The following is a 15,353-nucleotide window of genomic DNA, read 5'->3' as shown; positions in this document are numbered from 1 at the left end:
TTTTCCAAGAATGGAATATATTCTCTTTATCTGTATCTGTTTGAGGGAACTCCAACAATGATCCTGCTGTGGGAGACGTCCTATCACACATCCAAAGAAGACAGTTTTTGAAAACTTTCTTTAGTATCTGTTTTCATAAGAATTCATTGCTGGCTATTAAAGTGAAAGGACTGATTTGGTGGAGGTAAAGTCATTTCCAGCATCTCTTGGAAAATCAGATGAAGCTTATTCTGCTTAGAATTGACCCAAGGATTGGGTAGGGAACTGGATAAATTAGTTTTAATCTAGAAACTGTGAAACTAACAGGATCTAGAGGAAAAATTACAGGACTCTAGGAGTTAGGAAACCTCTGCAGCCACCTTGGTTGCCTCAGTTGCTCTTCCTCTGTCGAAGGACATGTGATATCACCATAACCACTTCTGAGGGCCATTTCAAAGATCTTCATTGAGAATCCTTTGAAAATCTCAAAAAGTGCTAGAGGTAGAGTATAGCTGTTAATAGTACCATTGGGTCAGTTATGGCCAAGTCTATATTTTGCTGTGGTATTATATTTCAAGATTTAGTCTGAATTTTATTTTGCAGCATAGATGATAATCTGTAGTTTAATTTAGTACCTTTTGAAGTCCTTTCCCTTTTTCAGATTGTCCTGGTGAATGCAGTTAATCCTAATTCTTCCTTTCTCAGTACTGATGTGTTTTAGTAGATATGTGTTGTACCTCACTTGCTTATCAAATGAATTGACCTTGGCAATGAGTGGAGTGACAGATGCCACTACCAGATTGCTCTCAATTCCAGTGTTAACTGCCTCTTCTCCTTCTTTTCCAGTCCCACACCTTTGACATCTCATCCTTCAGTCCTTTTGCTGTAAGGGCAACTTGAACAAGCTTCAGCCCTTTCTCAGACTCCCAGGGCAGGACTTGAATGGATTTGACCCTGGAATTGTTCCTGATGCAGCCTTGTTCAATTCTTGCTGCTGCCATGCTGGGTTCCAAAGATCCACTCTTTCCTCGGCTGGTCTTGCAGGGTCAGGCCCATTGGTTAAAGCTTGTCATGTATTTGGTGGGGAGGATCAAGATGAAGGAGGGACTTCATTTTGGGTGTTGGACCTAGAGGCAAAAAATAAGCATTCAGTCTAAAAGCACCAAGTGCCCATTGTTTAGGCAGCTGTTACTCAACCATGTTTCTATGAAAATAAATTCTTTTCATGAGGCAGTTGTGTGGGAATAGCTAATTCTGGCCCAACGCTGTGCAGTGTGAGGTTAAAAACATGGTAACTTGTCACAACACAATTCTTCTTGTTCTTTCTTCTGTGGGCTGACTCTACATTACTCGCTTTGTTTGCTCTAGAATGGAATCTACTCACCATTTACTAAAATTAAATGCATTTCTTGGGGGAGGCAAAGTCCACTTCACTAGGTCTTGCATCTTAAAGGAGCCCTGCTCTCTCTATAACTAACTGTTAGAATGTTATTTGGCTTATTTAAGTCCAGATTGCAGTTGTGGAGTTGGATTTTATATGTTGGACTGTAATGTATCTTAGTTTAAAGAAATTTATGTTCATTGCCCATGTCTTGTTCTTAGCAGTACAGATTAATTTTTAAAGTCTTAGGCAATAAGTAGAGGTGAGCATTAGAAAGAATGTGTAACATGGTACAAAGCGCAAAGCTTTGGAATCTGACAGGTGTGGGTTGACATCCTGACCTTGGGCCAATTTTTCACCTCTAAACCTTAATTTGCTCCTTTGAAAAATGAGAATAATGAAAGTCATGTAATAAGGTAATGTATGGAAAGCACCTGGCCTCAATGATTATTACTAATCATCCGCAGAAACCATCCTTTGCATTTTTATTAGAAGCCAGAGCTGAACTCACTTGCCTATGTGGGATTGTTTCACAAAAGAAAAGACACCTTGCAGTAGCCCTACAGATTGTTTCACCTTTCAACTGACAAGCTTTATACTGGACACAACATCTACCCAAGTGCTTAGATGCCTTTGGTTTTCCCCAAGAATGTGTGTATTCTTAGCCACTAGCCAACCAAAGAAATGGCTAGATCTTTTCAGGTACCATTTTGGGCCTGATGTTTCCTTTGAATATACTACTGCATTTCTTTACAGGAATTTGACTGGACTTCTGAAATCCAGTGTGGGGGAAGCCCTGTCTTCAACTCTCTTGGCATGTCTTCTCTGAAAGGATAGGCTCCTGATAGATTTTATATAGTGCCTTGGTTCACTTAGAATTATGGGATGGTGTATACCGTGTAGAAAGATTGTCATTGGTCCCACAAGTCTTGCAAGTTGGGCGATCCTTCTTGAGGACTTTCAACAGCAGATGGCCTTTTTATGCATTGTGACGGTATAAAAAACTACTCAAACAGATTTATATCCATCATAGTTCAAATCTTTTCAGCATTTATAGATCATTCCCATTTTCTTTCTTTTTTCTAACACTTTTTTATGTTAGGACTTGCAGGACAGTCATGGAGAAGAATGGAAAGGGAGATCACCTCAATAAAAGGAGGGCAGCTTTGCCAGTTTGTAGTTTAAAATACATACCTAAATAAATCATAAATCTCCCCAATGCCAATATCCATAGAATCAAACTCTTAAATTCCCTTACCGTCACCAAGGTTAAGAACTACAGACTTTGGTCCCCACTTCAGGCAGCTCTTGAACTCAGTTTGTTTTTGCACGTGTGGAGGACCAGAAAAGAAACAAAGACTCTTCCTTATAACAGAAATACTCAGATATTTAGTGATGTCGCACTAGTCATTTTGGCAAAGACTTATCTTTGTTATTCAGCTATTTGGTCAGTAGAATGATGTGGGGTATCTTTGGTAGAGGTTAGTAGTAGTTTGTTGTTCCTTTAAAACATTGTTGATCGTGTCTGATTTGGTTTTAATTCCTTGGTCAGGAATATAATTCCCAATGATAAAACATTGTTATTTTTGGAAAGTACAATTTGTCTAATGCCACGGCTTCAAAAAGTATCTTGGGTTAGGGCAGAAATTTTGATATTATCCAATTGGTGGTTATATAAGGTACTACAGGGATGGTAGAGGGGGCAGAAGGTACCCATATAGGTATGATGGACAGAGGGAACACCAGTAATTAATTTTTTAAATTAATTTATTTTTTTATTAATTAATTTTTGTTACAGATGTTTCTTTTTCCCCCCACTGATTCTCCCCTCCCCCTCCCTCCCTGCCCTGTCCCCAGTTTGTTGTCCATGTCCACTGTTCATGTATACATGCATATAAGTTCTGTGGTTTATCTCTCCCCCACTACCCCTTCTTCTGGGGATTGTCAGTCTGTACCCCACTTCCACATCTCTGGGGCTACCCCGTCCCTCAGACTGTTATGTTCATTATATTCCACAAATAAGTGAGATCATATGATATTTGTCTTCCTCTGTTTGGCTTGTTTCATTTAGGATGATACTTTCCAGGTCCCTCCATGTAGTCTCAAAGGATAAGAGATCTTTCTTTCTTACAGCTGCGTAGTACTCCATTGTGTATATGTACCACAGCTTTTTTATCCATTCGTCTACTGATGGACACTTGGGCTGTTTCCAGATCTTAGCTATTGTAAATAGTGCTGCTACAAACATGGGGGTACATATATTCTTTCTGATTGGTGTTTCAGGCTTCTTAGGGTATATTCCTAGAAGTGGGATTCCTAGAAGTGGGATCACTGGGTTAAATGGTTACTCTTTAGAGCATGGCATGGTAGCCTCATATGTCCCTGTGATCTGAGTTCTTGGTCTTTGCTGTCACTCTGTTTTCTGTCTTAAACACCAGTATGCTGTGCTTTTAACTCCTTGGCCATCTACTTTAGCTCTGCTTGTCCTTTTAGGAACAAACACATGAGCCACTTTTCAAGATAATCGTTAAAACTCTAAGGTTATCACCCCCTTCACATTGAGATATCAGTTGCCCTGAATTAAATTATCTGTAGCTCATTTTTTGTAAGTTTGCTAAAGTGGCAGCAGTTGTGACACAGTGGAAAGGAAGTGAGTATATAAAGATTAAGTCTCTATGACAGAATGTCTAAATTAGCCCTGGCTGGTTTGGCTCAGAGATTAGAGCGTCAGTCTGCGGTCCAGAGAGACTCTGGTTCGGTTCCCGCTAAGGGCACGTACCTCAGTTGCAGTTTTTCCCCGGCCCCAGTTGGGGTTGTGTGGGAGGCAGCCACTTGATGTGTCCCTTTCACGTCGATGTTTCTCTCTCTCTCTCCCTCCCACTCTATCTGAACAAAAATGGAAAAATGTCCTCTGGTAAGGATAAAAGAAAAGAATGTCTAAAAAAAAAATTGTTTTCTTCATTGATTTTAGAGAGAGAGGAAGGGAGAGGGAAAGAGACAGAAACATCGATTGGCCGCCTCCTGCATGCTCCCCACTGGGGATTTGGCTCACAACCTGGGCATGTGCCCTGAATGGGAATCAAACTGGTGACCTCTTGGTGCATGGGTTGACGCTCAACCACTGAGCCACATATGCTGGGTGGAACATCTAAATTTGCCTGCTGTAAGGAGAATGAGTACAGGTGGGAGTATCGAGGTCAGGCAGGTGACATGAGAGAGGTTTTCTTAGTTTAAATGTATCTAAGTGACAAAAAAATAGCATCTGAAGACCCTTTCATTAGCACCTCCTTTTGGTCCATCAGCCAATCAAACAAATCTATAAATTCCTTCAAGTATCACACTAACTTTCAGCTCATTGTGCCAGAAGCTTTAGACCAAAGATTGCTCCCATGAGATTATAGAGGTTATTGCCTAGGTGTAAAGAGTAACATGATTCTCTCTCTTTCCTTTGCAGGGAAGCAGAGTCTTTCAAGGAACAAGGAAATGCATACTATGCCAAGAAAGATTATAATGAAGCTTATAACTATTATACAAAAGCCATAGGTGAGATGGACCCTATGCTGGAAAATAATTTGCTAAATACTGTTATAAATAACTCCTCTCTAAGAAGTTGCACATCTTCAAGCTTAATGACTTCATGAGGGAATTGCTTTTTCTAGCTTAAGTGGGTGGTAGTTCTGTTGGCAAATTAGAAGCAATTCTAGAAATTAAAAAAGATGCCCACCTAAATGCCTTTCAGCCATTGCCAATTCATTTACTATCTTAGAAGATGGCCTTTTTGGATATTGTCAGGTCTTAGTTACCTCCATGCTCAATTTGCCAACATATTTTAATCCTATGCTAGTATTTTTCTCACCTAACTTGCTTTATTAGGCTTCCCACCCCCAGCTAAACAAATGCAAATTCATGTTCATATCTTATTACATAAAACACAGTCCATTAAGAAGATAACTATGCCCTGGCCGGTTTGGCTCAGCAGTTAGAGCATCAGCCCGCAAACCAGAGAGTCCCGGGTTTGGTTCCCGCTAAAGGCACGTATCTCTGTTGCAGTTTGTCCCTGGCCCCGGGTGGGGTCGTTTGGATGGCAACCACTCAATGTGTCTCTTTCTTTTTTTTTTTTTCTCCTCACCCGAGGACATTTTTTTACATTTATCAGGAGAGAGAGAAGGAGGAAGAGAGAAAGAGAGAAATATCGATGTGAGAGAGACACATCAACTGGCTGCCACCCACATGGCCCCATCTGGGGCTGGGGACAAACTGCAACCGAGGTACGTGTCCTTAGCGGGAACCGAACCCGGGTCTCCCTGGTCCACGGGCTGACACTCTAACCGCTGAGCCAAACCGGCCAGGGCTCAATGTGTCTTTTTTTTTTTTTTTTTTTTTTTTTTATCCTCACCCGAGGACACTTTTTCATTCTTTGTTCAGATAGAGCAGGAGGGAGAGGGAGAGAGAAACATCAATGTGAAAGGGACACATCGAGTGGCTGCCACCCGCACGACCAACCAGGGCCGGAGACAAACTGCAACCGAGGTACATGCCCTTAGCGGGAACCGAACCCGGGTTTCTCCGGACCGCAGGCCGACGCTCTAACCGCTGAGCCAAACCGGCCAGGGCTCAATGTGTCTCTTTCACATCGATGTTTCTCTCTCTCTTTCTCCCTCTATCTAAAGATAAATGCAAAAATGTGCGCAGGTGAGGATAAAAGAAAAAAAAAAGATAATTATGCTGATCCCCTATTCTAAAAGATAATTAATGCATTTTAAAACTAAGTATAAATGATTTTTAGTAATATGTTTTCTTTTTTTTTTTTTAATCCTCACCCGAGGAATTTTTTCGATATTTTGTTCAGATAGAGTGGGAGGGAGAGAGAGAGAGAAACATCGACGTGAAAGCGACACATCGAGTGGTTGCCATCCACACGACCCAACCAGGGCCGGGGACAAACTGCAACCAAGGTACGTGCCCTTAGCGGGAACCGAACCCGGGTCTCTCCGGACCGCAGGCCGACGCTCTAACCGCTGAGCCAAACCGGCCAGGGCAATATGTTTTCTTTTTAAATTGGTTGCATTATTGCTGCTGTCAATTTGCACAGGTAGTCAAAAATTTTCAGTGACTTTTTAAAGAGAATGTTACCGTTCCTATTATAGTTTGATATAGTTCTGAGGAAGATAGCCATTCTTAACCTTGTTTTATATCCTTCTTCCTTTCTTGTAGATATGTGTCCTAAAAATGCTAGCTATTATGGGAATCGAGCAGCCACCTTGATGATGCTTGGAAAGTTCCGGGAAGCTCTTGGAGATGCACAGCAGTCAGTGAGGTTGGATGACAGTTTCGTCCGGGTATGTAATGGTCTCTTTCGGGAGGACTGAGTCACTGCAGTTGACTTCTTCTAGCCCAGGGTTTCTCAGTCTCAACACTCACTGACATTTTGTGCCAGATAATTCTTTGTTGTTGGAGGCTGTCCTGTACGTTGTAGGGTGTTTAGCATCATCCCTGGCCTTTAACTATCAGCAGCACCCACTCCTTACTCAGTTGTAACAATAAAAAGTGTCTAACGTTGCTGAATGTCCCATGGAAGGCAGAATCAACCCTGGTTGAGAACTACTTCTCTGGCCATTTTTATCCCATGTTGGTTTTGTGGGGGTGTTTGTTGCTGCTATTGATTTCTATCTGCTTGGCCACTCATGTTCCTTGTCTTGCCTTCTTTGTGTTTTTTATAGGGACATCTACGAGAGGGCAAATGCCACCTGTCTTTAGGGAATGCCATGGCAGCATGTCGCAGTTTCCAGAGAGCCCTAGAATTGGATCACAAAAATGCTCAGGCACAACAGGAGGTATGGGTCTGATCCTCTCTGTATCAGGAGAGGCAGTGTGGTATATTTAAGGTGAATAGTGACCCAAGAGTCAGAACTGAGATCTAGTCTCACTTCTGCCATCAGCCACACCTGGGTGACAGTAGGCAAATTTCATAGTCTCTGAGCCTTGGCTTCCTAATCTTTCAAAGGAGTTTTGAGTATGATTTATAGCTTTAGAAATTGGAGGGTTTGTGAGATGGCTAAGAGAAGAGACAGATGCATCAAGAAACTGATACGAGGCTAAAGAATTTAGTAAATTCAAATCCTCATTAAATTGGTAGCAGCTGAAACATGTTTTACTTCCATCTCCAGATACTCAGTTTACCCATGGATGTATTTTAGTGAGAATCTCCAAGCTTTTGCTCAGTCCCTGGCAATGCCATCCCTTTATTTTGTATATATCAAGGCATGGCTCTTGTATTCCTGAGTTAAGTTCAAACTAGGGTGAGGTTTGGGCCTTACCCTTTCTGTTGAGTTCTCGCTACATCTTCACCAACTTGATTTGTGAAAAGTCTGTGATTCTAATTTTCTTGAGGTAACACATTCATCGGCCTTATTTATTTTTCTGGTTGTCGAATCTACAACTTCACTAAAATTTTCCCTTATCTGATTTTCTGGTTTAGTTCAAGAATGCTAACGCAGTCATAGAATATGAGAAAATAGCAGAAACGGATTTTGAGAAGCGGGATTTTCGGAAGGTAAAGTACAACTAAGAAGAAATCTTACCTAATCTACTCTTTCTCACAAAGTGTGTGTGTGTGTGTGTGTGTGTGTGTGTGATAATTAAGAGAAGTTGTATGGTACAGAAGATCTAGAATAGTACATTTAATTTGACTTTTAAAGATCTTATATATTTTTTTAGAACAGCAAAATTGGGAAGAAGGTTCAGAGATTTCCCATGTACTCCCTGCCCCCACACAAGCATACTCTCCCTCATTGTTAGCATCCCCCACCGGAGGTACACTTTTACAACCAGGTTTTTTATAATTATGAATAAAACTTCTGTAAATATCCATGTGCAAATTTTCATGTGGACTTTTTTTCTTTTTCATTTTGTTATGTATTAATTAAAGACAATCATTTACAGTTTATTAAAAAAATATTGGCCTGATACACACAAAAATTTCCTGATAGTGGTAATTAAAAACAACTACTCCCGCCACCAGAGTGTCCACACCAATACTCAATCTTGAAGTGTAATCCATTAAGACTGACGTCCAGCCCTGGCCGGTTTGGCTCAGCGGTTGGAGCGTCGGCCCGCGGTACAGAGAGAGTCGGGTTCAGCTCCCGCTAAGGGCATTTACCTCGGTTGCAGTTTGTCCCCGGCCCTGGTTGGTCGTGCGGGTGGCAGCCACTCGATGTGTCCCTTCACATTGATGTTTCTCTCTCTCTCTCTTCCTCTCTCTCCCTCCTGCTCTATCTGAACAAAAAATGGAAAAAATGTCCTCGGGTGAGGATAAAAATAAATAAATAAAAGACGTCCAAATAAATAAAAGACGTCCAAACACTTCAGGTCCTGGACAAGATAATAAAATACCCGTAAGCCTTCTGGGTCCTTGGATTGATTGACATCAATAAGGGAACCAATTTTTTTTTTCTTTATTGATTTTTGAGAGAGAGAGGAAAGGACAGGGAGAGAGAAATAGAAACATCAATGAGAGATAACATCAATTGGCCACCTCCTGCATGCCCCCCGCTGGGAATTTAGCTCACAACCTGAGTATGTGCCCTGACCGAGAATCGAACCAGTGACCTCTTGACGCATAGGTGGACGCTCAACCACTGAGCCACACCGGCTGGACAGGAACCGATTTTTGATGTTGTGAAAGAAATTTGTTCATCTCCAATGACAATTTCAAGTTCCTGCCAGCCCACTCAGTCTGGAGGAGACCATAAATCATCATCCTCTTTGGGAATTTTGCTGTCATCAATTATTCTCTTCAGTTCCTCCATCACACTTTTAGGTACGTAAGCCACTTTTTCTGATCATGACATCATTTTTGTAATTGCTATTGTTGGCAAATCTCAGTTTCCCATTGGATGGGAACTCAAATTCCAGGAATTTAGGGCCAAACTTGCCCTTGTGACCCACGTAGTAATGCAGATAAAAGGCACTCTCCATGGCTTTGTGTGGATATTTTTTTAACTCCTGTGGGTAAATATCAAGAAGTGTTATTGCTGAATTGTATGGTGAGAGTATACTTAGTTTTACAAGAAATTGCCAAAATGTCTTCCAAAGTGGCTGTATCATTTTGCAGTCTCGCCAGCAATGAGTTCCTGTTGCTCCACATCCTCACTAGCATTTAAAAGTATTTCTACTGACTGGCCAGTGTGGCTCAGTGGTTGAGCGTCAACCCATGCACCAAGAGGTCACTGGTTTGATTCCTGGTCAAGATACATGCCCAGGTTGTTGGCCTGATTCCCGGTGAGGGGCATGCAGGAGGCAGCCAGTAGATGTTCTCTCTCATCGATGTTTCTCTCTCTCTAAAATCAATAAAAGGAAAAAAAAAATTTTTTTTAAAGCTACAGTGAAAAATTATTTTTACTGTTACTTTTTTTGTTAATTACATTTCTCCTTATGATAAAATACAAAATGAATTTGTTACCAGAGTTTGTTCCTGTTTTTTATTGTTGTTTATTCTCACCTGAGGATATTTTTCCGTTGATTTTTTTTAGGTAGAGTGGGGGGGGGGGGGAGATAAACATCTATGTGAGAGAGACACATCGATTGCTTGCCTCCTATAGGACCCCGACCAAGTCTCAAAACTACAACTCAGGTATGTGCCCTTGATGGGGAATCAAACCTGTGACCCTTTGGTCCGTGGGTCGACACTGTAACCACTGAGCCAAATCGGCCAGGGCATATTCCTGTTTTTGTTTTTGTTTTCTTCAGGCAGAGTAGGAGGGAGGAACGGGGAGAGAGAAACATTGACTTGAGAGGAACACATTGACTGGTTTCCTCCCACACAACCCCGACCAGGGCCGGGGATGAACCACAACTAAGGTACGTAGCCTTGACCAGAATGAAACCTGCAACTCATTGGTCCATGGGCCGACGCTCTTTACCACTGAGCCAAACCAGCCAGGGCAATATTTCTGTTTTTGATGTAAGATAGTGGCCTAAAAGTGTCCTTTTAGGTAAAAAGAGGAAAAGCCAGTTGGAATTAAATAATTGGGTTTGGATAATCCATTTTTATTTGAATAATGAGAACCAGCTTCAACTCCTGCTTTATGGGAGCCGGATGGAGCTAGAAATCAAAGCTAAAGAGAGGCCCCTTTTACTTTTTGAATAGTGTAAGTAACCTGACATTACTACCTTTTTTATCTTAGGCCTTTTTACAAAAGCACAGTAAGGTCTTTAGGGAGCTGTGTGATAGTTTATGGGAATTTAAATCTAAAGGGGTTGATAAATCTGAAACCTGGGAAAAGTATGAAAGTTCTAGGTATCTTTCTAGGTCTTGTAGTGGTTATGCCTCATCTGTATAATAATTCCTAAGTACCTTCTTTATTTTTTTTTATTTTTTATTTATTTATTTTTTTTATCCTCACCTGAGGACATTTTTTCCATTTTTTTGTTCAGGTAGAGTGGGAAGGGGAGAGAGGAAGAGAGAGAGAGAAAAACATCGATGTGAAAGGGACACATCGGGTGGCTGCCACCTGCACGACCAGCCGGGGCCGGGGACAAACTGCAACCGAGGTACATGCCCTCAGCGAGAACCGAACCCGGGTCTCGGGACCGCAGGCCAATGCTCTAACCGCTGAGCCAAACCAGCCAGGGCCTAAGTACCTTATTTAGATGGTACTCAGAAGTAACTTTCACTAGAGTCTCAAAGGGGGAGGTAAATGGTCCACAAAAAAGTTAAAAACCACTGATCAGGATTGATTTTCAGGATCACTTGAAAGAAGTTTGTGAGTACAAACTTAGTCACTAACTCTGCGTGATGTTGCAAAAGTGAGAGGAACCAGGTTTGCCTAAAGTAATTGTGATAGAAATACATTAGCCTCAGAAACTACTGAGGTAGTCCATTTTATCCTCGTATAGTGTGAAAAATAACCGAAAAGTTTGTGCCATCCAAGGAATGGAATTGTCACTTCATATGTGGGAATTTGCTTGGTGCTTTCTGCAATAGGTACTCAGTAAATGTTTGACAACAGGGTACAGTTAAGAATTATTCTTAAGTCATACACTGTTAAGGTCTTTTACTTGATAATAAATATATCTAATTAGTGTATGGTGAATCCCAGCATTAACTTAACTAGCATCCCTCTTCTGTTCATTGGTTTTAATAACCACAGTATCTTTTTAGTGTGATTTGTACGTTTTTGTTTTGTTTTTGTGTGTGTTTGGAAGGTGATTCTGCTTCTTGTCATGTTTTCTGAGGTTTACATAGGCAAAAGCTTTATCTAGAAAGACAGTCTTTGGGTTTCTTTTCTCTCTTGCCCTCTGTGGAACCAGAATCCCCAGTTTGTGACAGAATCCTCTGTTTGTGACATCCCAGTCCCCTCACTGTAGCTCATGGTGATGTCACAAATGAAGAATTATGATTCTAGCAAGAGAAACAGATGAGGTTGAAGAAACAAAGATCTTCATTGCTTGCAGCTGTCTCTGGTCGTAGGGAGGTGGGGGTGGGAAGTAAAGCACTGAGCCTCTGACACTCCCCACGATGACAGAACCATCTCCATACAGAACGTTGTGAAAGCACCAGGGTGTGGCTACTGGAAATTTGACTGATTACTCCCCATTCCACCCCCATTCTTTATCCACATAAGGGGGGAAAATTAGCACCATGATTCTGCCCTACATAATACTGAATTTTCATATTGTCCTTCGAAATCCCAGGACAGTAACCTGCCGCTGAAGGAGAGGCATCCCTCCCACTGCTCTGTTAATACTGCCTGAAGTCTTCCCAATGAACAGCTTATGATGTTTATTTACTTTCCCAGATTTTGTTGCTGTTAATCCTGACTGAGGATATTTTTCCATTGATTTTTTTTAAAAGAGAGTGGAAGGGAGAGACAGAAAGAGAAAAACGTTGATGTGAGAGAGAGACATCAATTGGTTGCCTCCTGCACAACCCTGACCACAGCCAGGAATCGAACATGAGACCCTTTGTTTTGAGGGCTGATGCTTTTTTTTTTTTTTTTAAAGCTTTTTATTTATTTATTTTTTAAAGCCTTTTATTTTTTTTTATTTTTTGTTTGTTTGCAATTTTTATTAATTTATTTTTGTTACAGATGTTTATTTCCCCCCTTTCACACCCTCCTCCCAATCCTGCCCCTTCCCCCAGCATTGTTGTCTATGTCCATTGGTTACTCATACATGCATTTAAGTTCTGTGGTTTATCTCCCTCACCCCCAGACCCTCTCATGTCAGTCTGTACCCTACTTCTTTTTTTTTGTTTTGTTTTCTTTTTTTTTTTTAATCTTTATTGTTGGATGTAAAATGTATTACAGATGTTCCACATTTTTCCCCCCTTGACCCCTTCCTCCCCACTCCCGCCCCCCTCCCACCTTTTCCCACACTATTGTCTGTGTCCATTGGTTATGCATATAAGTTCTTTGGTTTATTTCTTCCCATCCTCCCAACCCCTTTCCCTTTGAGGTTTGTCAGTCTAGCAATGAATTTGTACTTCTTAATCCCTTCACCTTTTTCACCCATTCCCCCAAACCCCCTCCCAACTGGCAACCAACAAAATGTTCTCTGTATCTATGAGAATGTTTCTGTTCTACCTGTTCATTTTGTTTGTAGATTCCATTGTTGATAGATATGTATTCATTGCCTTTTTGTTTGTTCATATATTTTATCTTTTTCTCCAAAAAGACCCTTCATCATTTCATATAATAATGGTTTGGTGGTGATGAACTCCTTTAACTTTTTCTTGTCTGGGAAAGTTTTAATATGTCCATCGATTCTAAATGACAGCTTTGCAGGATAGAGTAATCTTGGTTGTAGGTTCTTGCTTTTCATCACTCTGAATATTTCTTGCCACTCCCTTCTGGCCTGCAAAGTTTCTTTTGAGAAATCAGCTGACAACCTAATGGGAACTCCCTTGTAGGTAACTAGCTGCCTTTCTCTTGCTGCTTTTAAGATTCTCTCTTTGTCTTGAACCTTTTGCATTTTGATGATGATGTGTCTTGGTGTGGGCCTCTTGGGGTTCATCTTGTTTGAGACTCTGTGTGCTTCCTGGACTTGTATGTCTATTTCCTTCCCCAAGTTAGGAAAGTTTTCTGCCATTATTGTTTCAAACAGGTTTTCGATTTCTTGTTCTCGCTCTTCTGCTTCTCGCACCCCCAAGATGCGAATGTTGGCACACTTGAAGTTGTCCCAGAGTCTCCTTACACTATCCTCATTTTTTTGGATTCTTTTTTCTTTTTGCTGTTCTGATTGGGCGTTTTTTACTTCCTTATATTCCAGATCGATGGTGTGCTCCTTGGATTTACGTACTCTATTATTGAAGCTGTGTAAATTATTCTTTATTTCAATTAATGCCTTCCTCAATTCTAACTGTGTATCCATGATTTCTAACTGGTCCTTTTTTATGCTCTTGAGGCCTTCCCTAAGTTCACTGAGGTTCTCACTAAGTTCATTGAGCATCCTTATAAGCAGTATTTTGAACTCAGTATTTGTTAGGTTGCTTATCTCCATTTCGCTTAGTTCTTTTATTGGGGTTTTGTTCTGTTCTTTCATTTGGGACCTGTTTCTTTGTCTCCTCATTTTGGCTGCCTCCCTGTGTTTGTTTCAGCTTATTACTTAATGAGAGGTATGGGGCTCGCTGAGACCAGATGCTCCTGGCTTGAAAGAATTTAGGAAAACCTGAAGCAGGATCCAAGACCGGCCAATTCTATGGTTAAGCAAGTGGCAACAGCTTGGGTGGGCTTGAAAGTTGGGTGGGGCGGGGCCGGGCCTCAGAGAGCCAGCAGGGCGGGGCTACCAGTGTGAGCCAGGTTGCTGGAGTCCCAGATGTGGCCACTGTCTGCCGCCCCTGGGAAGGGCTCACCAAAGGAACAAAGGCCTCTTATAGCACGTTTGTCCCCGAGAAAGCCCCCTCTCCAGCCCTCGCTCCGGTGCCAAACAGCTCAGTTCTTCCCTGCATGTCTCTGGCGCCCCTGGAGCTGTCGTGTGCCCCCCCCCGCCCCCGGCCCGAGCTTAGAGGGAGAGAGTCCAGTAAGTCCGTGCGCGGGCCCTTTAGGGAGCTGCCTGGGGCTCCAGCCGCTTCAGCTTCCCTGAGCCTCAGTTCTCGCTGGTTTTTCCAGCCAGAAGTTATGGGGATTCTCTTCCTGGCACTGGAACCCTGAGCGGGGCACCTGGTGTGGGACGGGGACCCCTCAGTTCTCAGGAAGGACCTTCCCAGCCGAGGTATCCTCCTGATTTTTATCTGCCACATGTGGGTGTGGGACCAGCCTGTCGCGCCTCTGCCCCTCCTATCAGTCTGGATGTGGCTGCTGCTTTAATTTCGTAGTTGTAGGACTTCCATTCAGCTTGATTTCAGGCGGTTTTGAATGATGGTGGTTCTGTAGTTTAGTTGTAATTTTGATGTGGTTGTGGGAGGACACGATATCGCGTTTACCTACGCCACCATCTTGACCCATCTGCTTTTTTTTTTTGGTACCTGCCCCTAGCAGGAACCGAACCCGGGACTCTCTGGTCCTCAGGTTGACGCTCCAACTGCTGAGCCAAACCAGCCAGGGCGCGATGCTCTTAACTGCTAGGCAGACTGGCCAGGGCTACTTTCCCAGATTTTTAAATTTAATTTTCAAATGGGTGGGTTTTGTGGTTTAAAAGCTGCAACATATAAACATACTTAGTGTTAAGTGTTGCCCCAAATTTGTCCTCTATCAGCTTCGATCTTACTCCACAGTAACCACTGTTCTTGTTTCTTCTATTTTCTTCCATAATTTTGTTTTATGTGTATAAGCAAATACAAATATAGACTCTTAATTTTCTGTTGTTTGCATGAAAGGTAATTTGCTCTACATAATTATGTACCTTTTTTTCATTTATTAGACCTTGGAAGTCTTTCCATATTAGTACATGGAGAACTTCTTCATTCTATGTTAGAGCCATGTCGTATTCTGTTATATGAAGGTCTACATTGTCTAACCAATCCCCTGTTCGTGGAATTTGAGTTATTTCTGCT

At 41.9% G+C, this 15,353-nt stretch overlaps 1 protein-coding gene and 1 non-coding gene across 4 annotated transcripts in view; both read left to right on the top strand.

Annotated features, from left to right (window-relative positions):
* The window catches only part of DNAJC7 (DnaJ heat shock protein family (Hsp40) member C7), a 36,411-nt gene that overhangs the window by 9,963 nt on the left and 11,095 nt on the right, over positions 1-15,353 (top strand). For 2 of the 3 annotated variants that reach the window (XM_036268174.1, XM_036268175.1), the window contains 4 exons: positions 4,815-4,903; positions 6,575-6,699; positions 7,081-7,194; positions 7,839-7,913. In XM_036268174.1, coding sequence (XP_036124067.1) covers positions 4,815-4,903; positions 6,575-6,699; positions 7,081-7,194; positions 7,839-7,913 — 403 coding nt within the window. Of the gene's footprint in view, positions 1-885; positions 1,025-4,814; positions 4,904-6,574; positions 6,700-7,080; positions 7,195-7,838; positions 7,914-15,353 lie in introns of those variants that run through there. The other variant, XM_036268176.1, reaches the window with a different exon arrangement.
* Positions 11,129-11,259, top strand: LOC118635131. The gene has a single exon (XR_004960469.1). It is a non-coding gene; the product is annotated as a small nucleolar RNA SNORA66 (small nucleolar RNA).

Source organism: Molossus molossus, unplaced genomic scaffold, assembly GCF_014108415.1.
Source record: "Molossus molossus isolate mMolMol1 unplaced genomic scaffold, mMolMol1.p scaffold_m16_p_19, whole genome shotgun sequence".
Lineage (NCBI taxonomy): Eukaryota > Metazoa > Chordata > Mammalia > Chiroptera > Molossidae > Molossus > Molossus molossus.
Note: the sequence above shows the minus strand (reverse complement) of the source record. Positions and strands in the feature narration are given on the sequence as shown.